Below are 25,828 nucleotides of genomic sequence, written 5' to 3' on the forward strand. Positions count from 1 at the left end.
GCCATTGAGTTTTTTTTTTGTCTTTTTTTGTTGTTTTCTCATTTAGTAAAAAGGTAAAGGATTTGAAGTCTTTCAAAACCGCTTAAATCTGCTGCCTACCCATTGGTAACCCCCCCCCCACACACACACACACACACACACACACAGTGGCTGCTAAACAGGACGAGTCGGACCCCGAGAGGAAGGAGACACGTCAGAAGGTGAACAATGACCGGAAGCACGCCCATTCTTCGCATCATGAAGTCCAGGAAGACGATGCAGCACAATGTTCTCGTAGCAGAGGTGAGGCCTAGCGGCGTAGCCCAGGCCCACACTCCTAAACACTGGTGGAAGATCCCCTTCTCGCCTCATAATCGCTCACCTGAAGTGTCATGCTAGTTTGTGAAAGCTTGTGTGATTTGGAGGTAACGGCTGGCAGTTTGCCTTCATGTGAAATTCTGACGTTAAATTCGGGTGCTTCTTTGATCGTACCTCTTGTGTGTAATTCAAAGTGACCAGGATGTTACCGTTTGTAAGTTGTGTAATCTCTCTGGTAAGCTGAAGGTGATTATTATAATTTTTTTTCCTGTCAAGTGGCACCCACAGTTGGGTCCGCCCCTAACTAGGGCAGGCCTGGGTCTGATTGGTTGAGTGATGAATTTATTCAAATGAGTTAGTGATTGTGACATCAGCATGAGAATGTTCAGCTGAGAACATGCTAATGGCCTATGTGTGACCTCACACCTGACAGGGCTGTAATGGGAGAGTAGTGCACGTTGTGATTTAGGTCTTTTGTGTCTTGTTTCCCAGGTGACTCAGCAGCTGAGGGCCAGGTTCCTCCCCAGTCCTGTGGTCATTAAAAAGCGCATTGAAGGACTCATAGAGAGAGAATACTTGGCACGAACGCCCGAGGACCAAAGTTTACACCTACGTAGCGTAAAGGAACACCTCGAACGGAGCGAGTGAAGGACCGGCAGAGAGAGAGAGAGAGAAGGGGAAAAAGAACGGAAAAAAGAATCCCTTTGGACTGTTTTGCGCATGGACTGGGTAGTCCCTTTTACCTATAAACACCGGGAAACTGACTCTTCCTTCCATTAAGAACAAACAAAAAAACGCAAAAGAAAATGAAAAATAAATGTAAAATTTAAAAAGATGGCAGAAAAAAAAAATCCATTAAGTGTTCTAGATTATTTAAAAATGGACTCCCAGCGCGAATTCTGAGCGGAGGACGGAGCGGGCCTCGGGCCGTGGAGTGTGGCGCCCCCGTAGAGATCCACTTCAGAGAGAATTCCTCGGGAAAACTGTGAACGCTCCGCATTTCTTGCATTTCTTTGTTGTTGTTTTCAATACTGTATAAAATAAAAAAGGAAAAAACAGGAAAATAAAAAGGTGAATAAAAATGTAAATGCCAAACATGGATTTCTGTAGACAAATTTTAAAATGGCCGTCCCCTCTTTCCCCTACTTTCACTGCTGATGTGAAAAGGATTTGTTGCGCCATGCTAGCTCCGCTGGAACAGGAGCGATCGGAGGGGTAATTGTTTTTTAATTCAAATGCTGTTCTGCGCTCGATTGATCCAGATCCACCAGAAGGTGGGGTTTGCACGTTTTGAGAGCATGTCTTTACCGTACAAACTCAGTAAAGCGTAGATAAGTATTTGAATCCGAAACAGTTGTGTGTTTGACCCAGGTCTGATTACCCCTTATTCTACCTTACTGTGTCTCATTGGTCCCTGGAGAACTGCAAATTTACAAAATGTAGTTGTTTAACCCCTCATTTGTTGCAAGGTTGTAAATTCTCTAGATATCCTACTTTCCACGTCCTAAATCTAAAGCAGATTTCGGACTGTGTTGTCATGGTAACGAGTGATTTTTTTTTTTTTAACCCCAGACCCAGTGGTGCACTTTTTAAACAATATTATCAGTGGACCGATCAATTTACCATCAAAAAGGTCCTATTTTTAATAATAAAAAAGAGAAATAAAAAGATTTTTTTTGCCGTTTCGCAGGGGTAAATGCGCTAGTTACTGTTGTTGGTTGGATTTGGAATCATTCTGGAAAAGCTATAGATTTAATTTTTTAATTTATTTTATTTCTTGTGTGTGTGACTTGTACAGTCGGTCAGCCCCAAAACATTTCTCTTCCTTTTTTAAATATTTGCGTCTTCCACACGCAGGTCACTGTGAATATAACAAAAGGAAATTAAATCGCTCCTTTGATTTTATTTATTTATTTATTTTATTGTTGCGGTTGCATAAGAGTGCTCCTTGGTTGTTTTTTTTGTTTGTGCTTTCCCTTCTTTTAAAGGGCAGGTTTGTTTTTCTGTAGTTCCCTCACACCACTATCTGCTGTGTCGAAATTGTGGGTTCACTGTAAACGGGTTTTCTTCTGTACGGACCATAGACGTGCAGCAGCGCCCTCTGCAGGCCCAACACGAAGCGTCAAGCTGCTGCTGCTTCTGGAGATGTGTGCGGTCCTGAGACAACCTGAGACGAGTCGGGCAAAGACGCGTCTGGCGTAGCTTGAGCGACCAGGCCGTGAACACCCGACTGACCTGCAGAGGGCGACGGAGAGCAACGAGACACGGTCGCCCCGGGCGACACTGCAGCCAATTACGTCTGACCGGCAACACCACAGAGCAACGCCAGCCCGTGCAGCACCTCCACTGGAGCGCTGCCGTACCCTCCTGAGATCCAGGGGTCAAAGTTTATACAAGTGTCTTTAATGACAACAACGTGTTGCAGTGGTAATATTTGCACAAATATATTTTATTTAGTTTTACTCAAATGCTCCTTACTGCCTGAGCCACGGGGGCGACATGGCTCAGGCAGTAAGAGCAGTCGTCTGGCAGTCGGAGGGTTGCCGGTTCGATCCCCCGCCCGGGCTGTGTCGAAGTGTCCCTGAGCAAGACACCTAACCCCCAAATGCTCCTGACGAGCTGGTTGGCGCCTTGCATGGCAGCCAATCACCGTTGGTGTGTGTGTGAGTGTATGTATGAATGGGTGAATGAAACATCAATTGTACAGCGCTTTGGATAAAGGCGCTATATAATTGCCAACCATTTAGCATTTACGATAAATACTGCAGCGCAGGGAAGCCAAAATGTCAGGCTAAATGTTGGGTTAGCCACCATAGAGAACGCAGTGTGAAAACGCCGGATTAAACTCCTCTTCATCTGGACTGAAGACCGTAAGTTCTTTAGTTGAATCGGGTCAATTCTGTGATCGCAAAGGAAGTGGGTAGGATTTTACCACCCTGCGCACGTACCTCAAACTCTGTACAAAGCAAACGTGGAGTCAGGTGAAGGTGGAGCAATTTACTAACTACAGCATTGCTGCTGTGTAACTGTTAGAGCTTTGCTAAAGCTTAATTTATTTATATTAACCTTTATATCTCCTTTTTATCTCCTACTCTAGTCTGAATGTATAGACTAAGATGTAGGCCTAAACCTTTATTTTATATTTTATAGAGGTTTACATCGAAGGGTTTCATACAATCAGAACTCTTATAATGTACTTTCAGGAACTACACATCTTTCTGTACTTTATATAAGTTCTGTTAGTCGTTTTAGGCCTAAATACACATTTTCTCTTACTCGTAATAACTTTTACTTAGAAAGTGTCTCATGATGTAGAATCTTTATTTAAAAATCAATGTAATTCCCAGAGGATTAACCTTAATATGGAAGAAAATGCTGCCCTACGATGGCTTTCTAACATTGATGAACCTTCCCTCTCTTGCAGTGATGGGGAAGTTTTTCTCAACAAATAATGAATTCTTTTTTTGTGGTGTAAAACTGCAGGCAGATCAGCCACTCAAATCTCAGTGGCACAATGCTGCCCCCTGCAGGAAGTGTCTCTGATAACCAGGCATGTCTACCAGGAAGAGCAAAGTACAAGTTTCTCACACACAGAGACACTTCAGTTACACTGGGAATCTCAGGATATGATCTCACTGCATATTCTTCAGAAATTAAGGAACTTCTAAAGATAGAGAAACAAAAACAGACTGAGAAGCAGACATTTAAATGGATGTATTAAGTTTACGTGCAATTACAGCAGTAAGAAAGAGTGAAACTAAACTGCACATTTAGCAGAAGCCATTACTGAGCTCAGAACAGACGGAGACAGAATGGCGTCTGGATCTCCTTCTCTCCTGGAAGAGGAGCTCACCTGTGCTGTGTGCTCTGAAATCTTCAGGGATCCTGTTCTCTTGAGTTGCAGTCACAGCTTCTGTAAGGCCTGTCTGCAGCAGTACTGGGATCTGAAGGGATCTCTGGAGTGCCCAGTTTGCAGGAGAAGATCTTCGAGGGAACTTCCTCTCATTAACCTGTCTCTGAGGAATACCTGTGAGGCGTTCTTAAAGGAGAGAAGTCAGAGAGCTAAAGCAGGATCTGAAGTGTTCTGCAGTCTGCACAGTGAGAAACTCAAACTCTTCTGTTTGGATGATCAAATACCCATCTGTGTTATCTGTCAAACTTCAAAAGAACATGAAAACCACAAAATGCGACCAGTTCAGGAGGCTGCAGAAGAGTATAAGGTAACTGGTTATAACGCAATTCACACATTCATAATTTATTTTATTAACTTTATATTTTACAAATTTCATCAGAAAATTCTTGATGATTAAAAATGATTTGTTTTACTGAGCCCTTGGTGAAGGTTATCAGACTGAAAACAGAAGTATAATTAACATTGAATATTAAAATGTTTCATTATTTCACATTCTAATGTAAGTATTTACTGTATTTCCAAAGTGAAATGATCTCTAAAAGGAGCCATTTTAGTTCTCAGGCCTGACTGCAGTTGGAGCTCCTCACTACATGTCACATGACTGACAGAGAGAGACAGGAGGGAGGGGCAGGAGTGTGGAGACGTTCTCAGAGCTGTGTTAGGGAGCAGTGCTCAGCATGGGACAGTCGGGGTCAAAGTTCATGCTCAGATAAATGTGTCTGACACAATGTCTGTTGGAAGGTCTAAGATGGAAGATCACTGTTAATGTGTCATGAGAGACGAAGTATACACCTTTTCAAACTCTACCTTAGTCCTCCCTCCTGATTTCCCCTGCCCCTCCTTTCTGATATCCCTATCCTTGTCTAAACCCCCCCAAAAAAAAAAAAAAAATGCACTTATGATGACAACTATGTTCAGAACAGCATTTCATGTGTATTTTGCTAGTTTCTGGATGTGATGCTTTGACTTATGGTAGAACCTGTGCACTTGTAAGTCGCTTTGGATTAAAAGCGTCTGCAAAATGACTAAAATGTAAATGTAAATGTAAATGTACATTGTAGGATATTTTCATTTTAAAACATCTGGATATTGAATGCCTCAAAGCAAGGAGTTTCTGGGTTTGAATCCCGGTCAGCCGGGGCCTCTCTGTGTGGAGTTTGCATGTTCTCCCCGTGTTTGCGTGGGTTTCCTCCCACAGTCCAAAGACATGCAGCTTCGGCTGATAGGAGAGTCTAAATTGCCCGTGGATATGAGTGTGTGAGTGAATGGTGTGTGTGCCCTGCGATGGACTGGCGACCTGTCCAGGGTGTATTCCTGCCCAATGCATGCTGGGATAGGTCCAGCCCCTCTGTGACCCTGTTCAGGATAAGCGGGTTAAGATAATGGATGGATGGATGGATGGATGGATGTTGAATTTTGTCTGTGAAAACAGAATTCTGTCTCCCCTCTGTCTGAGCATGGACTCTTGTGCTGTCTGTAGGCAGTAAAGTTTACTGTCTGTCCGTTTCCTCAGTAAAGTGTGGACTCTGTCATTTCTTTCCAGGAGAAACTCAGGACTGCACTGGCTCCACTGCAGGAGAAGCTAGAAGCCTTTAATGCAGTGAAGCTAATCTGTGATCAAACAGCAGAGCACATCAAGGTACTGAACTGAGGCCTTTAAATCACAGTGTTGAAAATGCAGCACTGGATTGTGCTGAAATGATGGTGAATAATGTTTATTCCAGAGCCAGGCCCAGCACACAGAGAGACAGATAAAGATGGAGTTTGAGAAACTTCAGCAGTTCCTAAAAGATGAAGAGGCAGCCAGGATCACTTCACTGAGGGAGGAAGAGGAGCAGAAGAGTCGCAGGATAAAGGAGAAGATTGAAAAGATGACAGAAGAGATATCATCCCTTTCAGAACAGATCAGAGCCTTAGAACAGGAGCTGGGAGCTGAAGACATCTCATTCCTGCAGGTAAGACCTGTTCACTCTGTGTCTGTAGGACTCTATGTACACTGCTGTTAATGCTCACACACATTCATTTATACAATATAGCATTCTCTATTCTTGCAAAAATCATTCAATCTCCTCAAAACTTAATCAAGCAGAATTATTGAAAACATTGAAAGTGTTTTAAGTCAACTTCATCATGCACTGTACACATGTATAACAGTGTTAAAGCAGAACATTTATTTTTCTATGTCATATAATATCAAAAGGTATTTAAAGATATTAATGTGGTTCCTAATATGGTGTTAATGGACTGAGTATTGGCTGATAATAATTCACTCTCTTTATTTTAGAGCTACAAGGACACACAAAACAGGTAAACAAACTCCATCCTCTCTCATCAGGTTAAATATCAAGAGTAGTTTATTAGCCTGCAGTGTTCTATCAGTGAGCTACTGTGGAATGTGTTTGAAATGCCTCTCTCTCTGTAATAATTACTGCAGCTTTAATAATGACTATGGAGGAACATATATATTTCATAATATTGAAGTATTTACAATATTATTTGCCTCAAATATAAATACCCCCCTTCCCCCCTCCCACACTCCTGTGAGTGTGTGTTTCTCAGTGGGGCTGTGAGTGTGTGTCTCTCAGTGGGGCTGTGAGTGTGTGTTTCTCAGTGGGGCTGTGACTGTGTGTTTCTCAGTGGGGCTGTGAGTGTGTGTTTCTCAGTGCAAGTGCTGAGCACAAGTGTCTCCTGAATATTATTACAGAGCCCAGTGCACCCTGGGGGATTCAGAGAAGGTCTCAGGAGCGCTGATTGATGTGGCCAAGCACCTGGGCAATCTGAAGTACAGAGTGTGGGAGAAGATGCTGGGGACTGTTCAATACAGTGAGTGCTGGGGGCAGGGAGCTCCCCATTGTCACTGTACAGGGGGAATCTTCAGCATCCTTTCCACAAGCTGATGAAGCCAGTCAGAGTCATATTGGTCCTGTCTGTGTGAGAGCCCTGGAGTGAAGAGACTGAGCACCAGTCCTTAATCTCACTGATGCTCATAATAAAATGCTGCTTTAAGAGTGATACTGTATTTAAGAGCCTACAGAAACACTGACAGGCTTTGCTCCTTCTTACAACGATTATACTATCCTTGTGACTCTTAGAAATATTATTGTCTTTTGGTTCTGCTGCTTCTCTCACACATGTATCTGAGGTTATAATGGTTGTTGTTGTGAAACCCAGTTTATATCATGAGGACCCCATTGTGTCTGACGGTTTCCCTTTGTGCAGCTCAGTGCTGACGTCTCATTCTCTGTCCCTTCAGCTCCTGTTACTCTGGACCCAAACACAGCAGATCCCAAACTCTCACTGTCTGAGGATCTGACCAGTGTGACATGGAGTGATGAGAGACAGCAGGTTCCTGATAATCCAGAGAGATTTGATTGGGGGTGTTGGGTGCTGGGCTCTGAGGGATTCAGCTCAGGGAGACACTGCTGGGATGTAGAAGTGGGGGGTGTGGCCTGGCGGGTGGGTGTGGTTAAAGAGTCCGTCAGCAGGAAAGGGGGTGGGTATGTGAGCCCAGCAGCAGGAGTGTGGAGTATAGAGCTGTGCGATGGGAAATACATAGCCCTGACCTCCACACTCACACGCCTCTCTGTGCAGAGGAACCTCCGGAGGGTCAGAGTGCAGCTGGACTGGGACAGGGGGGAGGTGTCATTCTCTGACCCCAGTGACAACACTCCTCTCTACACTTTTAAACACTCCTTCACTGAGAGACTGTTTCCAGTCTTTGGTACTCTGGAGACTGTGCAGATCTGCCGACTGAAGGTGTCTGTAAGTGTAAAATAGCACTGTGGGATTGTTTGTAAATATCACTTGAAGTCAAAGGACTGTATTTAATCAACTCAGAGTAGGTTTACTACAAATGTTAGAAACAAAAACGCATCATAACAAAATATTGTGTATAATTTTAAATGTAAATACAAACATTGTATTGTGCTTGATGAGAAATGTGTAATCTCTCTGATATAACCTCAGAATGTTATTACTGAGTAATTCCTGTGGTATATGGTGGTATAGTAAGTACACTGGTGTGTGTGTAATTAGTTATTCCTGTGGTATATGGTGGTATTGTAAGTACACTGGTGTGTGTGTAATTAGTTATTCCTGTGGTATATGGTGGTATTGTAAGTACACTGGTGTGTGTGTAATGAGTTGGGGTGTAATAAATACAGCAGTGGAATCACTCCAGAGTGCTGCTCTTTTCCTGACCCGTCACCAGTGTGTCTCCCAGGTGTGTGATGAGGTAAGTCTCTCTCTCCGGTGCAGTATGAACGCAGACAGAGACAAATACGCCCCTCCTACGCTGGGTTTGGGTTCTACACCCTACACCCCGGCCAGACCTCTTCGTTCAGCCTCCACAGGCCGCTTGGCACGTCCCCCTCTCCGAACTTCCACCTCCCGCTCACGACTACTGTCTGTTCTGGCTCCACGGTGGTGGAATGAACTCCCCGTTGAGGTCAGAACTGTAGAATCTCTCCCCACCTTCAAGCGCAAACTGAAGACGCACCTCTTCAAGCAGCACCTCTCCCCGTCCCTCCCTACCTGCCTGTGAACCTTAATTGTTGTCTTTCTGTGATTTACTTTTTTGTGTATCGGTATTTTTAGTTTGGCTAGTTAAGTTTGCAGTGTTTGGCTAGTTAAGTTTGGTCACTTATGCTTTGTTTGTTTGTTTATTTTAATGTTTAAAAAAAAAAAAAAAAATAGGCCCTGGTCCTTATCCTTTTTGTACAGGTAGCAGTTGCAATTGTACTTCCCTCTTGGGTCTTTCAGCGCACTTGTCCTTGGTTATGGGTATGCCCTTTTTGTACGTCGCTCTGGATAATGTAATGTAATGTAATGGGTTCATTCCACACTCACTTGAGCTGATCTGAGATCAGTTGAGAAACACAGAGCCATCATCATAAGCAAAGACGTGTGGTTGTGTCTTAAGCAGGGTCATGGTAACACATGAAAGGCCATCGCCATGGAGACAGCAGCTGTAGTACAGTGTGAATGTCACTCAAAGGTAACGTAAAATCAATCAGTGTCATATTGGAGTGGTTTCAATCCAATTCAAAACAGCACAGTACCGAACCATCTTTTGTGTTCATTGCATATTTCTGGGATTTTTATGACTTCTATCGTTACAACCAGTTTCACGTCATGGAGAGCAAAAAATTGTGATCAGCTTCATTCATAATTGATGGCATTTGGCAGACGCTCTTATCCAGAGCGACGTACAGTTGATTAGACTAAGCAGGAGACAATCCACCCCTGGAGCAATGCAGGGTTAAGGGCCTTACTCAAGGGCCCAACGGCTGTGCGGATCTTATACGATTGGTCAGCTGAGCGGAAATTGAAGAATGCGACGGCAAATCTGCCTGATCTTGTTTCCTGATCCTGATCTCTGGACATGAATTACACTCATGACACAGTCACACTCGTGTTCTATACACACACTCATGTTAAACACACTCACCAAGCAATTCATTATGTATCTTTAGACTTCTGCTGCTGTAGCCTATCCACTTAGAGTTATGATGCGTTGTGCGTTTCGAGATGCTTGTCTGCATACCACTGTTGTAATGTGTGGTTATTTGCATTACTGTCACCTTCCTGTCAGCTTTGGCCAGTCTGGCCATTCTCCTCTGACCTCTCTCACTAACAAGGCGTTTCTGTCTGCAGAACTGCTGCTCACTGGATTTTTTTTCTCTTCACCATTCTTTGCAACTCTAGAGACTGGTGTGCATGGAAATCCCAGCAGATCTCCAGTTTCTGAGATATTCAAACCATCCGTCTGCCACCAACAATCATTCCACGACCAATGTCACTTAGATCACATTTTCTCCCCATTCTGATGGTTGATGTGAACATTAACTGAAGCTCCTGACCCACATCTACATGATTGCATGCATTGCACTGCTGCCACACGATTGGCTGATTAGATAATCGCAGGAATAAGTTGGTGTAACAAAGTAAAAATGTTCCTAATGGATCATGTATATTCTCATGTCATATAGCAACACACACCCTTATAGTAACACACATGTAATACGCACACAATCATACAGACAAACGCACTGTGCAACACACACTCATATAGTGTACACACATGTAATATGCACACACTCATATAGTGTACACACATGTAATACGCACGCAATCATACAGACAAACGCATCGTGTCAGGTCAGGTCAGAACTCTTGGTTACAGTTGCTCACTTGTGTGGCTTGTGCATCTCCCTCCATGTGTATCTAATATTTACAGGGATGTTCTGGGCTAGAGTGACTATCACAGTGACTATCTCTTCTATGTCATGACTAGACACCACCTGCGGTTTCAAGCTGTCATGACATATTGTGACAGCTAGAACTCTGTCCTTACAAAGGGAAGGTTAGACCTGTTTCTGGGGCTGGACCTCATTACTGTCTATAATAAGGGTAGTTTTGTTTGAACTATTTATTATTATTTATTATCAGTGTGCATTAGTGTTCTGCAGTGGGTTGGAAGCATTTTCTCCTGGATTAGTCAAGTCATTTTGTTTGTTTGCGGTTTCTAATTCAGTTTAGTTGTCATTATAGTGTTCTGCTGTCTATTTGTTTGTTTGTTAGCTAATAGAAGTGGTGTTTATTTAGATTACAGTGAAACTGGGTTAGGTGTTTGTTTCTCTCAGGTGAGCTAGGCTATTAAGTTAGGCTATTGTTTTTACTGGCTGGCAGGCCACAGCTTTTGTTGTAGGAGGAGCCAATAGTTTGCACCCTGCTTAGGGTATAATTACTGGCACACCTGAACTCACTGGTAGCATTTTCTGTATTCAGCGTCAGTGTTATTTAAGCAGTTATGTAGCGCACCAGCGGCAGCTGTGTGCGGCAGCCTCGGCTACTTGTCTATCTACAGGTGTCCATCCAGGCTGTCTGAGAGCCTGATGAGTGTTTTTATTTTCACTGCCTGCCCTCATTTCACTATGTTTTATTCCTCTTGTCCTCCCTAGTTCCCTCCATGTGTTTCCTTCCCATCCCTGTCCTCTCGCCTCTCCCCAGGTCCCAGTCAGGTAGGAGGTTCGCCTCCCGCCAACATGCGCAGAATATCTCAAACCTCATCTTCCATCCCAGATCCGCTGGTATTGATCTCTGTGTGGCTGGTGGCCTCTGGAACTGCTAGTCTGCCATCCAGAAAGCAGACTTCATATCTGCCTATGCCTCCCACCTCAACCTTGACTTTCTTGCTTTAACTGAAATGTGGCTCTCACCAGAGAACACGGCCACCCGGCTGCCCTTTCCTCTGCCTTCTCTTTTTCCCCACACACCCAGAACCTCTGGCAGAGGAGGTGGCACAGGTCTCCTTATCTCATCCTCATGGAGATCTAGTGTCTTTTCCTCATCCCTCTCCTTCTCCTCTTTTGAATTTCATGCGGTTTCTGTTACTTTGCCGTGCAAACTGTTCATTATTGTTGTTTATCGCCCCCCGGGTCCTCTGGGGAGCTTCTTGGATGAGATGGACATCCTCCTTAGCTCCTCACCAGTAAATGACACCCCCCTGTTCCTCCTGGGTGACTTCAACCTCAACTCGGAGTCAACACCCAGTCTACCTTTCTTTCCCTCCTTTCTTCTTTTGACCTTACCCTCACTCTTTCCCCTCCCACCCACAAAGCAGGCAACCTTCTTGACCTCATCTTCACAAGGAGCTGCACAACAACCAACCTCTCTGTAACACCACTCCATATATCTGACCACTCCTTCATCTCTTTTTCTCTTCCACTCTCCTCTTATACCCATCCATCTCTCCCACCATCCACTGTCACCTGTCGGCGGAACCTACACCACCTGTCTTCCTCCACCCTCTCATCTACAATCCTCTCCTCCCTACCATCCGCGGAGTCTTTCTCTCGACTGTCTCCCAATGATGCTGCTACAACCCTTTTGTCCTCCCTCTCATCTTCCTTTGACTCTCTGTGTCCTCTCACAACCAAACTAGCTCGGGCCTCCCCCCCAGTCCTTGGCTTTCTGATGCTCTACGAGCGGAGAGAAAATGGAAAAGGTCCTGTCTCCCCAGTGATATGGCTTCCTTCCATGCCCTCTTATCATCTTTCCATTCCTCTGTCTCTCTAGCAAAATCTTCCTTCTTTCACTCGAAAATTAACTCGGCCGCCTCTAATCCCCGCAAACTGTTTTCAACCTTCTCTTCTCTTCTGGCCCCCCATCCCCCCCCACCCCCCTCATCACTCACACCTGATGACTTTGTCTCCTTCTTTGAAAAGAAGGTTGATGCCATTCGCAATTCCTTCTCACAACCTTCTCCCCCTGCTGACCCTCCTACCTTCCCCAACTCCCTACCCTCCTTTTCTCCCCTCTCTGATACCGACACATTGAAACTCCTTACATCCCACCGCCCGACCACCTGTCCTCTTGACCCCATCCCCTCTCCCCTCCTACAATCTATATCCAATGACATTCTCCCTTTTCTCTCCTCTCTAATCAATACCTCCCTCTCTTCCGGCATCATGCCCTCTTCCCTGAAGAGGGCCAGAGTCACTCCCCTGCTCAAAAAACCTACTTTTGACCCCTCTGCCCTGAACAACTACCGGCCTGTCTCTCTTCTTCCGGGCAGTCTGCTCCCAACTGTCCACTTATCTTCTCCAGAACAATCTCCATGACCCCAACCAGTCTGGCTTCAAGAGTGGCCACTCCACTGAGACTGCCCTGCTTGCGGTCACTGTGGCACTCCATTCTGCTAAAGCCAAATCCCTCTCCTCTGTCCTCATCTTCCTCGACCTGTCGGCCGCCTTCGATACAGTCAACCATGAGATTCTTCTCTCATCACTGTCTGGGATGGGGGTCACAGGGTCTGCACTCGCTTGGTTTTCCTCCTACCTCTCTGGTCGCTCCTACCAGGTGACTTGGAGGGGCTCAGTCTCTGACCCTCACCCCGTACAAACAAACCGAGTCCCACAGTGCTCAGTTCTTGGGCCTCTCCTCTTCTCGCTGTACACCATGTCTCTTGGTTCTGTTATCTCTTCCCATGGCTTTTCTTATCATTCTTACGCTGATGACACCCAACTCTTCATTTCCTTCCCCCCTGACACCCAAGTCACCACACAGATCTCTGCCTGCTTGGCTGATATCTCTGCGTGGATGACTTCCCACCACCTGAAGCTCAACCTTGCCAAAACTGAGTTTCTCTAAATCCCTGCTAAGTCCTCTCCACCAATCAACCTCTCACTGACCGTTGAGGACTTTGTAGTTTCCTCCTCCCGTACGGCAAAGAATCTTGGGGTGACTCTTGATAACTGCCTCACCCTGGCTCCACAAGTATCCTCCACTGCCAGAACCTGCAGGTTCTTTCTGTATAATATACGCCGTATCCGTCATCTCCTGACGGAGAAAGCCACCCAGATCCCAGTCCAGGCGTTCGTCATTTCCCGCCTGGATTACTGCAACTCCCTCCTAGCCGGTCTCCCAGCGTGTGCCATCAAGCCCCTCCAGCTGGTCCAGAATGCTGCAGCCCGCCTGATCACCAGTCAGCCCAGGTCGGCTCATGTCACCCCACTTCTCATTGGCCTCCACTGGCTTCCTATTGCCGCACGCATCCGATTCAAGGCTCTAGTGCTGGCATTTCAGGCTGCTAAGGGGACTGCCCCACCTTACATACAATCCTTGATCACTCCCTACTCCCCAGCTAGACCACCCCGGTCTGCCAGCTCTGGTCGCCTTATGGTTCCCTCTCTACGTGCACCTGGCGGTCGAGCTGCACGTTCACGCCTGTTTTCCGTTCTGGTTCCTCAGTGGTGGAATGACTTGCCTACCACTGTCAGGACAGCAGAATCCCTCCCCCTATTTTGACGCAGACTCAAACACCTTTTCAAACTCTACTTTAGTCCTCCCTCCTGATTTTCCCCGCCCCCCCTTTCTGATATCACTATCCTCCTTGTCTAACCCAAAAAAAAAACAAATCAATGTAATTCCCAGAGTATGAACCTTAAAAAGGAAGAAAATGCTACCCTACGATGGCTTTCTAACATTAATGAATCTTCCCACTCTTGCAGTGTTGGGGAAGTTATTCTCAACAAATAATGTGTTATTATTTCGTGACACTGGTGTAAATCTGCAGGCAGATCAGCCACTCAAATCTCAGTGACACAATGCTGCCCCCTGCAGGAAGTGTCTCTGATAACCAAGCGTGTCTACCAGGAAGAGCGAAATACAAGTTTCTCACCCACATAGACGCTTCAGTTACCCTGGGAATCTCAGGATATGATTCTTCAGGAATTAAGGAACTTCTAAAGATAGAGAAACAAAAACAGACTGAGAAGCAGACATTTAAAGAGATGTATTAAGTTTACCTGCAGTTACAGCAGTAAGTGTCGTGTCTAGGAAACGACAGAGTCCAAATCTTCAATTTGCCGAAAAACATCTTCGCGAGGGAAAAGACGACACCAGGCAGCAAGATCTTCAGGAAAATCAGACTTTATTAGCACACGTGCATAAAGCCGGATCAGCTCTCCAGAACTGACCCCCGACTGGCATTTGTACACCCATTTTATACACAGTTACTCCACCTACAACTCCTCCTCAAACCTCATTCTGGCAAATCACCCACACTTTTCTTATCGTAACTCCTCCCAACGCTCCTCCCACAACGTCATTGTGGCAAATTGCCAACGGTCCTTATGCTCTGCCAACTCTGTACAAAGTTCAGGGCATTCTGCCAACTACGTGTCCTCACTTCACCCCGCACCTGCTCTTGGCAAACTACCAGACCTCATAAAGTTCTGGATGCCCTCCCTCTAACACGTCATCCATACACGTCACTCTGTATCTTTCGCTTTTATAAGACAAACTAAGCAGCAGTAATCATTGAACATATACAGACAAATTAAACATTTAATTAATATTCACTTCTAATATACTTTTCTAATATACAGACATACTAAACATTTGATTAATTATTCTCTTCTAAGGGAATAAATGTATGTAGCATTCTTTGCTCTCATTTCAACAGTTTTCACTGTGGTTTCTTGCGTTTTCATAAGCTCAGCTATAATTAATGTTCAAGGTCAAATAGATACACTTCTGGCATAAAACATTGAGAGTCCCGGAGAAATCAGCTGTACAGTCATATCTTGCTCTGCCCGTGTCCTTGACAGTTTGGTCTACACAGTTCAAGACGGGCCCCCCCCCTGCCAGCTGGCTGGGCTCACTGTGTAATCCTAGCACAATTTAGCAGTTAATCAGTTTGAAACTATACAGGGTACATATCATACTTTAATACAGATATATTGATAAACTTTTAGCACACATCGTCGAGAGTTTTGAAGGAACCAGCCTGCTCACTAAGGCGGAGTCTGATTTTGACTTGTGATTGGTTATCATGCTTTTAGGAGGGAGATCTTTCTTTCTGTGAATTTTCCCCTACATAAGTAAAAGTGAAACTAAACTGCAGATATAGCAGAAGCCATTACTGAGCTCAGAACAGACGGAGACAGAATGGCATCTGGATCTCCTTCTCTCCTGGAAGAGGAGCTCTCCTGTCCTGTGTGCTCTGAAATCTTCAGGGATCCTGTTGTCCTGAGTTGCAGTCACAGCTTCTGTAAGGCCTGTCTGCAGCAGTACTGGGATCAGAAGGGTTCTCTGGAGTGCCCAGTTTGCAGGAGAAGATCTTCGAAGGAAAATCCTCTCACTAACCTGTCTCTGAGGAATATCTGTGAGACGTTCTTAAAGGAGAGAAGTCAGAGAGCTAAAGCAGGATCTGAAGTGTTCTGCAGTCTGCACAGTGAGAAACTCAAAGTCTTCTGTTTGGATGATCAAATACCCATCTGTGCTATCTGTCAAATTTCCAAAAAACATGAAAACCACAAAATGCGACCAGTTCAGGAGGCTGCAGAAGAGTATAAGGTAACTGGTTATAACGCAATTTACACATTCATCATTTCTTTTTATTAACTTTATATTTTAGATTTTGCAGATTAAAAATGATTTGTTTTGCTGTCATCTACTGAGCCCTTGGTGAAAGTTATCAGACTGAAGACAGAAGTATAATTAACATTGAATATTAAAATGTTTCATTATTTCACATTCTAATGTAAGTATTTACTGTATTTCCAAAGTGAAATGATCTGCAAAAGGAGCCATTTTAGTTCTCAGGCCTGACTGCAGTTGGAGCTCCTCACTACGTATCACATGACTGACAGAGAGAGACAGGAGGGAGGGGCAGGAGTGTGGAGACGTTCTCAGAGCTGTGTTTGGGAGCAGTGCTCAGCATGGGACAGTCAGGGTCAAAGTTCATGCTCAGATAAATGTGTCTGACACAATGTGGTCTAAAATGGAAGATCACTGTTAACGTGTCATGAGAGACTAAGTATACATTGTAGGATATTTTCATTTTAAAACATCTGGATATTGAATGCCTCACAGCAAGGAGGTTCTGGGTTTGAATCCCAATCAGCCGGGGCCTCTCTGTGTGGAGTTTGCATGTTCTCCCTGTGTTTGCGTGGGTTTCCTCCCACAGTCGAAAGACATGCAGGTTAGGCTGATTGGAGAGTCTAAATTGCCCATAGGTATGAGTGTGTGAGTGAATGGTGTGTGTGCCTTGCGATGGACTGGCGACCTGTCCAGGGTGTATTCCTGTCTTTCGCCCAATGTATGCTGGGATAGGCTCCAGCCCCCCTGTGACCCTGTTCAGGATAAGCGGGTTAAGATAATAGATGGATGGATGGATGGATGGATGTTGAATTTTGTCTCTAAAAACAGAATTCTGTCTCCCCTCTGTCTGAGCAGGGACTCTTGTGCTGTCTGTAGGCAGTGAAGTTTACTGTGGGTCCGTTTCCTCAGTAAAGTGTGGACTCTGTCATTTCTTTCCAGGAGAAACTCAGGACTGCACTGGCTCCACTGCAGAAGAAGCTAAAAGCCTTTAATGCAGTGAAGCTAATCTGTGATCAAACAGCAGAGCACATCAAGGTACTGAACTGAGGCCTTTAAATCACAGTGTTGAAAATGCAGCACTGGATTGTGCTGAAATGATGGTGAATAATGTTTATTCCAGAGCCAGGCCAAGCACACAGAGAGACAGATAAAGATGGAGTTTGAGAAACTTCAGCAGTTCCTAAAAGATGAAGAGGCAGCCAGGATCACTGCACTGAGGGAGGAAGAGGAGCAGAAGAGTCAGATGATGAAGGAGAAGATTGAGAAGATGACAGAAGAGATATCATCCCTTTCAGAACAGATCAGAGCCTTAGAACAGGAGCTGGGAGCTGAAGACATCTCATTCCTGCAGGTAAGACCTGTTCACTCTGTGTCTGTAGGACTCTATGTACACTGCTGTTAATGCTCACACACATTCATTTATACAATATCGTATTCTCTATTCTTGCAAAAGTCATTAAATCTCCTCAAAACTTAATGAAGCAGAATCTTGCAGGGAAAGTGTTTTAAATCAACGTTATCATGCAACATACACTGTACACATTTCAGTGTTAAAGCAGCACATTTCATTTTCTATGTCATGTAAAATCAAAAGTTATTTAAAGATATTAATGTGGTTCCTAACATGGTGTTAATGGATTGAGGATTAGCTACAGTGATAATTATTCACTCTCTTTATTTCAGAGCTATAAAGACACACAAAACAGGTAAACAAACTCCATCCTTTCTCATCAGGTTAAATATCAAGAGTAGTTTATTAGCTCTGCAGTGTTCTATCAGTGAGCTACTGTGGAATGTGTTTGAAATGCCTCTCTCTCTGTAATAATTACTGCAGCTTTAATAATGACTATGGAGGAACATTTTTAAATATTGAAGTATTTACAATATCATTTGCATCTAATATAAATACCCCCTTCCCCCTCCCACACTCCTGTGAGTGTGTGTCTCTCAGTGGGGCTGTGCGTGTGTGTCTCAGTGGGGCTGTGAGTGTGTGTCTCTCAGTGGGGCTGTGAGTGTGTGTCTCTCAGTGGGGCTGTGAGTGTGTGTTTCTCAGTGGGGCTGTGAGTGTGTTTCTCATTGGGGCTGTGAGTGTGTGTCTCTCAGTGGGGCTGTGAGTGTTTCTCATTGGGGCTGTGAGTGTGTGTCTCTCAGTGGGGCTGTGAGTGTGTCTCTCTCAGTGGGGCTGTGAGTGTGTGTCTCTCAGTGGGGCTGTGTGGCAGAATGCTGGGAGGGATGGAGCCATTTTCTTACAGAATGAAGATCTGATGTTGCTGCTGATAATCTTCTATGGTAATGAAGCCCCGCCCACAGCACAAGTGACTCCTGAATATTATTGCAGAGCCCAGTGCACCCTGGGGGATCCAGAGACGGTCTCAGGAGCACTGATTGATGTGGCCAAGCACCTGGGCAATCTGAAGTACAGAGTGTGGGAGAAGATGCTGGGGACTGTTCAATACAGTGAGTACTGGGGGCAGGGAGCTCCACATTGTCACTGTACAGGGGGAATCTTCAGCATCCTTTCCACAAGCTGATGAAGCCAGTCAGAGTCATATTGGTCCTGTCTGTGTGAGAGCCCTGGAGTGAAGAGACTGAGCACCAGTCCTTAATCTCACTGATGCTCATAATAAAATGCTGCTTTAAGAGTGATACTGTATTTAAGGGGCTACAGAAACACTGACAGGCTTTGCTCCTTCTTACAACGATTATACTATCCTTGTGACTCTTAGAAATATTATTGTCTTTTGGTTCTGCTGCTTCTCTCACACATGTATCTGAGGCTATAATGGTTGTTGTTGTGAAACCCAGTTGATATCACGAGGACCCCATTGTGTCTGACGGTTTCCCTTTGTGCAGCTGAGTGCTGACGTCTCATTCTCTGTCCCTTCAGCTCCTGTGACTCTGGACCCAAACACAGCAAATCCCAACCTCTCACTGTCTGAGGATCTGACCAGTGTGAGACGCAGTGGTGAGAGAGAGCAGGTTCCTGATAATCCAGAGAGATTTGATTGGTTGTGGGTGCTGGGCTCTGAGGGATTCAGCTCAGGGAGACACTGCTGGGATGTAGAAGTTGGGGGTAGACATTGGTGGGTGGGTGTGGTTAAAGAGTCCATCAGCAGGAAAGCAGGTGTGTCTCTGAGCCCAGCAGGAGGACTGTGGAGTATAGAGATGTACGATGTGGAATACAGAGCCCTGACCTCCCCATCTACACTCCTCACTGTGCAGAGGGACCTCCAGAGGGTCAGAGTGCAGCTGGACTGGGACAGGGGGGAGGTATCATTCTCTGACCCCAGTGACAACACTCCTCTCTACACTTTTAAACACTCCTTCACTGAGAGACTGTTTCCATTCTTTAGGACTCTGGGGACTGCGAGGATCTGCCCACTGACGGTGTCTGTAAATGTAAAATAGCACTGTGGGATTGTTTGTAAACATTAGTTGAAGTCAAAGGACTGTATTTAATCAACTCAGAGCAGGTTTACTACAAATGTTATAAACAAAAACACATCATGACAAAATATTGTGTATTATTTGAAATGTAAATAGAAACATTGTATTGTGCTTGATGAGAAATGTCTAATCTCTCTGATATAACCACAGAATGTTATTACTGAGTAATTCCTGTGGTATATGGTGGTATTTTAAGTACACTGGTGTGTGTGTAATGAGTCATTCCGGTGGTATATGGTGGTATTGTAAGTACACTGGTGTGTGTGTGTGTGTGTGTGTGTGTGTGTAATGAGTTGGGTGTAATAAATACAGTAGTGGAATCACTCTGGAGTGCTGCTCTTTTCCTGACCCGTCACCAGTGTGTCTCCCAGGTGTGTGATGAGGTAAGTCTCTCTCTCCGGTGCAGTATGAACGCAGACAGAGACAAATACGCCCCTCATACGCTGGGTTTGGGTTCATTCCACACTCACTTGAGCTGATCTGAGATCAGTTGAGAAACACAGAGCCATCATCATAAGCAGTGACGTGTGGTTGAGTCTTAAGCAGGGTCATGGTAACACAAAAAAGGCCATCACCATGGAGACAGCAGCTGTAGTACAGTGTGAATGTCACTGAAAGGTAACGTAAAATCAATCAGTGTCATATTGGAGTGGTTTCAATCCAATTCAAAACAGCACAGTACCGAACCTTCTTTTGTGTTCATTGAATATTTCTAGGATTTTTATGACTTCTATCGTTGCAACCAGTTTCACGTCATGGAGAGCAAGAAATTGTGATCAGCTTCATTCATAATTGATGGCATTTGGCAGACGCTCTTATCCAGAGCGACATACAGTTGATTAGACTAAGCAGGAGACAATCCACCCCTGGAGCAATGCAGGGTTAAGGGCCTTGCTCAAGGGCCCAACGGCTGTGTGGATCTTATACGATTGGTCAGCTGAACGGAAATTGAAGAATGCGACGGCAAATCTGCCTGATCTTGTCTCCTGATCCTGATCTCTGGACATGAATTACACTCATGACACAGTCACACTCGTGTTATATACACACACTCATGTTAAACACACTCACCGAGCAATTCATTATGTATCTTTAGACTTCTGCTGCTGTAGCCTATCCACTTAGTATTCTATACACTTCGCAGGAATGAGTTGGTGTAACAAAGTAAAAATGTTCCTAATGGATCATGTATATTCTCATGTCATATAGCAACACACACTCATATAGTGTACACACATGTAATACGCACACAATCATACAGACAAACGCACTGTGCAACACACACTCATATAGTGTACACACATGTAATACGCACGCAATCATACAGACAAACGCATCGTGTCAGGTCAGGTCAGAACTCTTGGTTACAGTTGCTCACTTGTGTGGCTTGTGCATCTCCCTCCATGTGTATCTAATATTTACAGGGATGTTCTGGGCTAGAGTGACTATCACAGTGACTATCTCTTCTATGTCATGACTAGACACCACCTGCGGTTTCAATCTGTCATGACATATTGTGACAGCTAGAACTCTGTCCTTACAAAGGGAAGGTTAGACCTGTTTCTGGGGCTGGACCTCATTACTGTCTACAATAAGGGTCGGACCCCAAATAGAGTTTTGTTTTAACTATTTATTATTGTCTTGTTATTGTTTCTTTTCTGTGTTCATCTCCATGTCCAGCTCACTCTGTGAAATGTGCTGTAGTCGGCTGTGTTGGTGCCTTGCATGGCAACCAATCGCTGTTGGTGTGTGAGTGTGTGTATGAGTGGGTGAATGTTGGCGGAGCTACACAGGAGCCAGACCAAGCCCAGCCTGGGCGCCACGGCGACCGTCTCCAATGGCGTTTTCGTGCAGAAGGGCTTGGCGATGAAGGGTCCCCTCCTCTCCTCTGTCCGGAGCGTCTCCCAGTGTGGGAGCAGGAGCCTGCAGCCTGGACTTCTCCAACACCGTTCACGCAGCCAGAACCATGAACCACTGGATCACGGACCGCACCAAGGGTCTCCTCCACGCGGGCGTGGCCGCCGCACAGGCGTGGGCGGGGCTCCTGGGCCCCAGGACTGTTCACCTGTCCCCAGGTGAGGACGTTCCCCTGTGACCCGCTGGAGGCCGTGGATACACCACTCTGTTCACATGCTAATGGCCCAGCTAACACAAAAACATTCTCGTAGTGTTGCCGCCACGTTGTGGCAATGTTGTGATGACATTGACAAAACATTCCAGTAACATTGGGAGAACATTTTGTGTGATCTGGGGTGTGTGTCTAATAATGTCTTTTTTGATGCATTCCATCAGTTCCTCTAGCTCCCCACAAAGTGTTTTGTCTTCTACTTTTCATCAATAACTTGAAGGTTGTAGCTTAAATCTTGTAAAAGTACATCTAAACAGGAGTGTAAACCTTAGATAACAGAACTGTGCTACGAGTGGAACGGCAGTTCCTTAGAAACGGCTCACTAGCGCTTTTCTTTCTCCATTTAATGTCTCCCCATGTGCCGATTTGTTAAGTTATTGTGTTATGTGGACAATATAGAAATATTTTCCCTACTGCACTCTCTGACTCTGACTGTAATGTAACATTGTTACATTACATTACATGTGATTTGGCAGATGCTTTTATCCAAAGCAACTTACAGTTGATTAGACTAAGCAGGAGACAGTCCTCCCCTGGAGCAATGCAGGGTTAAGGGCCTTGCCCAAGGGCCCAATGGCTGCGCGGATCTTATTGTGGCTACACCGGGATTAGAACCACCGACCTTGTGGGTCCCAGTCATTTACCTTAACCACTACGCTACAGGCCGTCCTTCTTTGTGTAACAAGCAGGCTGTTCCAGCGCGCATGCAGATCTGTGAGCTGCTCTACTGCCCCCTGTTGGTGTAATCACATGCAGATCTGTGAGCTGCTGTACTGCCCCCTGTTGGTGTAATCACACACAGATGTGTGAGCTGCTGTACTGCCCCCTGTTGGTGTAATCACATGCAGATCTGTGAGCTGCTGTACTGCCCCCTGTTGGTGTAATCACATGCAGATCTGTGAGCTGCTGTGCTGCCCCCTGTTGGTGTAATCACATGCAGATCTGTGAGCTGCTGTGCTGCCCCCTGGTGGTGTAATCACACACAGATCTGTGAGCTGCTGTGCTGCCCCCTGGTGGTGTAATGTGGAAGTGTCCCTCGCTGCCTGGCGTCTCTCCCGCCGTGTCTGTGCACGGGTGCTGCAGGTTTTCTGTCGAGGCAGAGCTCCACATGAGACGGCCTCTCTTAACTTGGGGTGTCAGCGACATGTTCCACAGACGCAGAGCCGACTTCAGACACGTGTGTGAGAAACGCACCTCTCACCGAGGCACAGTTTGCACACCTGTGCTGTGTGTTCCACAGCTCTGTCTGTGCGTCCTTAGTGTTTTTATTGGAGCTTAAAAAAAAGTGTTCAATAAAACATTCTGGCCATGAATACAGGGGTACAATAAAAATGTGAAATGTCTCGCATGGAACCAGCCCCAACACCCTCAACTGCAGATGAAGCTGGTGAAGAATCCATCAATCAAATTTACACCTTGTAACAAAAACTCAAAAAACAGCCACTGCTACAAATCCTGTCCTGATTCATTGGCTCTTTGCAATAAAAATGACACTCCACCGCCCCCTCATGGCAGAAAAGCAAAATGGCAGTATTACTCCTATCAGCAAGCACACTTGAATTAATTCAAAGACTGCGATATTATGTAACAGTTAACTATGGTTTCCTCCTATTCCCTGGGCTTTGAGCCACTGTATGTCTCCAAGGCTCTACAGAGAGCCAAGATGGAGGTCAGTGAAGAGGGAGCCAAAGCATCAGTTGCCACAGGTGAGGGTCCAGGACAGCCGCAGAGCGTGCTGCTGTTTGTTGGCACTGAGTGTGGAACAGAGGTGGAAAGTCCAGGGGTAGCATGAGATGCAGCACAACGTTCTCGTAGCAGAGGTGAGGCCTAGCGGCGTAGCCCAGGCCCACACTCCTAAACACTGGTGGAAGATCCCCTTCTCGCCTCATAATCGCTCACCTGAAGCGTCATGCTAGTTTGTGAAAGCTTGTGTGAGTTGGAGGTAACGGCTGGCAGTTTGCCTTCATGTGAAATTCTGACGTTAAATTTGGGTGCCTCTTTGACCGTGCCTCTCGTGTGTAATTCAAAGTGACCAGGATGTTACCGTTTGTAAGTTGTTGTAATATCTCTGGTAAGCCGAAGGTAATTATTATTTGTCATATAATGTCAAGTGGCAGCCACAGTTGGGTCTGCCCCTAACTAGGGCCGGCCTGGGTCTGATTGGTTGAGTGATTACTTTATTCAAATGAGTTAGTGATTGTGACATCAGCATGAGAATGCTCAGCTGAGAACATGCTAATGGCCTATGTGTGACCTCACACCTGACAGGGCTGTAATGGGAGAGTAGTGCACGTTGTGATTTAGGTCTTTTGTGTCTTGTTTCCCAGGTGACTCAGCAGCTGAGGGCCAGGTTCCTCCCCTGTCCCGTGGTCATTAAAAAGCGCCTTGAAGGACTCATAGAGAGAGAATACTTGGCACGAACGCCCGAGGACCGCAAAGTTTACACCTACGTAGCGTGAAGGAACACCTCGAACGGAGCGAGTGAAGGACCGGCAGAGAGAGAGAGAGAGAAGGGGAAAAAGAACGGAAAAAATAATCCCTTTGGACTGTTTTGCGCATGGACTGGGTAGTCCCTTTTACCTATAAACACCGGGAAACTGACTCTTCCTTCCATTAAGAACAAACAAAAAAACGCAAAAGAAAATGAAAAATAAATGTCAAATGTAAAAAGATGGCAGAAAAAAAGAAAAAACAGTCCATGAAGTGTTGTAGATGATTTAAAAATGGGGCCTGGACTCCCAGCGCAGATTCTGAGCGGAGGACGGAGCGCGCCTCGGGCCGTGGAGTGTGGCGCCCCGTAGAGATCCACTTCAGAGAGAATTCCTCGGGAAAACTGTGAACGCTCCGCATTTCTCTTTTTTTTTTGTTGTTGTTTTCAATACTGTATAAAATAAAAAAGGAAAAAACAGGAAAATAAAAAGGTGAATAAAAATGTAAATGCCAAACATGGATTTCTGTAGACAAATTTAAAAATGGCCACCCCCTCCTTCCCCTACTTCTACTGCTGATGTGAAAAGGATTTGTTGCGCCATGCTAGCTCCGCTGGAACAGGAGCGATCGGAGGGGTAATTGTTTTTAAATTCAAATGCTGTTCTGCGCTCGATTGATCCAGATCCACCAGAAGGTGGGTTTTGCACGTTTTGAGAGTATGTCTTTACTGTACAAACTCAGTAAAGCGTAGATAAGTATTTGAATCCAAAACAGTTGTGTGTTTGACCCAGGTCTGATTACTCCTTATTCTACCTTACTGTGTCTCATTGGTCCCTGGAGAACTGCAAATTTACAAAATGTAATTCTTTAACCCCTCATTGGTTGCAAGGTTGTAAATTCTCTAGATATCCTACTTTCCACGTCCTAAATCTAAAGCAGATTTCGGACTGTGTTGTCATGGTAACGAGTGATTTCCTTTTTTTTTTAACCCCAGACCCAGTGGTGCACTTTTTAAACAATATTATCAGTGGACCGATCAATTTACCATCAAAAAGGTCCTCTTTTTAATAATAAAAAAGAGAAATAGAAAGATATTTGTTTTGCCGTTTCGCATTAAATGTACTAGTTACTGTTGTTGGTTGGATTTGGAATCATTCTGGAAAAGCTATCATTTTTTTATTTTTTTATTTATTTTATTTTTTGTGTGTGTGACTTGTACAGTCGGTCAGCCCCAAAACATTTCTCTTCCTTTTTTAAATATTTGCGTCTTCCACACGCAGGTCACTGTGAATATAACAAAAGGAAATTAAATCGCTCCTTTGATTTTATTTTTTATTTTATTTTATTGTTGATTTTCTTGCGGTTGCATAAGAGTGCTCCTTGGTTGTTTTTTTTGTTTGTGATTTCCCTTCTTTTAAAGGGCAGGTTTGTTTTCCTGTAGTTCCCTAACACCACTGTGTGCTGTGTGCTGTGTCCAAATTTTGGGTTCACCGTAAACGGGTTTCGTTTTTTTCGTTTGAGCCTTGGAATTGTAGTGCGTCTGTTGGTGTGCATGTCCCTTGTGTCAGAAACGCTCCCTTTGAATTGTCTTTCACAACGTTATTTAGAATAGCGTATCATACCAGCCGTACACCGAATGGCGCTCTTCTGCTGTACGGACCATAGACGTGCAGCAGCGCCCCCTGCAGGCCCAACACGAAGCGTCAAGCTGCTGCTGCTTCTGG

At 45.1% G+C, this 25,828-nt stretch overlaps 2 protein-coding genes across 2 annotated transcripts; both read left to right on the forward strand.

Annotated features, from left to right (window-relative positions):
* Positions 1–4,139: 4,139 nt before the first annotated feature.
* On the forward strand, positions 4,140–8,404 carry LOC133128962 (E3 ubiquitin-protein ligase TRIM35-like; the record flags this gene model as incomplete). Its single annotated transcript, XM_061242769.1, has 5 exons — positions 4,140–4,517; positions 5,754–5,849; positions 5,935–6,159; positions 6,955–7,033; positions 7,464–8,404. Coding segments are annotated over 5 exons (1,302 nt in total), but the record flags the coding sequence as incomplete, so codon positions are not given.
* Positions 8,405–15,664: 7,260 nt separating this feature from the next.
* LOC133129848 (E3 ubiquitin-protein ligase TRIM35-like) lies at positions 15,665–19,685 on the forward strand. The gene is made up of 6 exons (XM_061244197.1): positions 15,665–16,072; positions 17,039–17,134; positions 17,220–17,450; positions 17,783–17,805; positions 18,438–18,556; positions 18,987–19,685. Exons 1-6 carry the CDS (start codon positions 15,665–15,667, stop codon positions 19,505–19,507), a joined length of 1,398 nt encoding a protein of 465 aa, XP_061100181.1. The 3' UTR covers positions 19,508–19,685.
* Positions 19,686–25,828: the final 6,143 nt, after the last annotated feature.

Source organism: Conger conger, chromosome 5, assembly GCF_963514075.1.
Source record: "Conger conger chromosome 5, fConCon1.1, whole genome shotgun sequence".
Classification (NCBI taxonomy): domain Eukaryota; kingdom Metazoa; phylum Chordata; class Actinopteri; order Anguilliformes; family Congridae; genus Conger; species Conger conger.

Coding starts and splice junctions, on each gene's coding strand:
- LOC133129848 (XM_061244197.1), top strand. CDS start 15,665: ATGGCATCTGGATCTCCTTCTCTCCTGGAAGAGGAGCTCTCCTGTCCT. Junction 17,135..17,219: donor AAACAGCAGAGCACATCAAG/GTACTGAACTGA, acceptor TGTTTATTCCAG/AGCCAGGCCAAGCACACAGA. Junction 17,451..17,782: donor AAGACATCTCATTCCTGCAG/GTAAGACCTGTT, acceptor TCTTTATTTCAG/AGCTATAAAGACACACAAAA.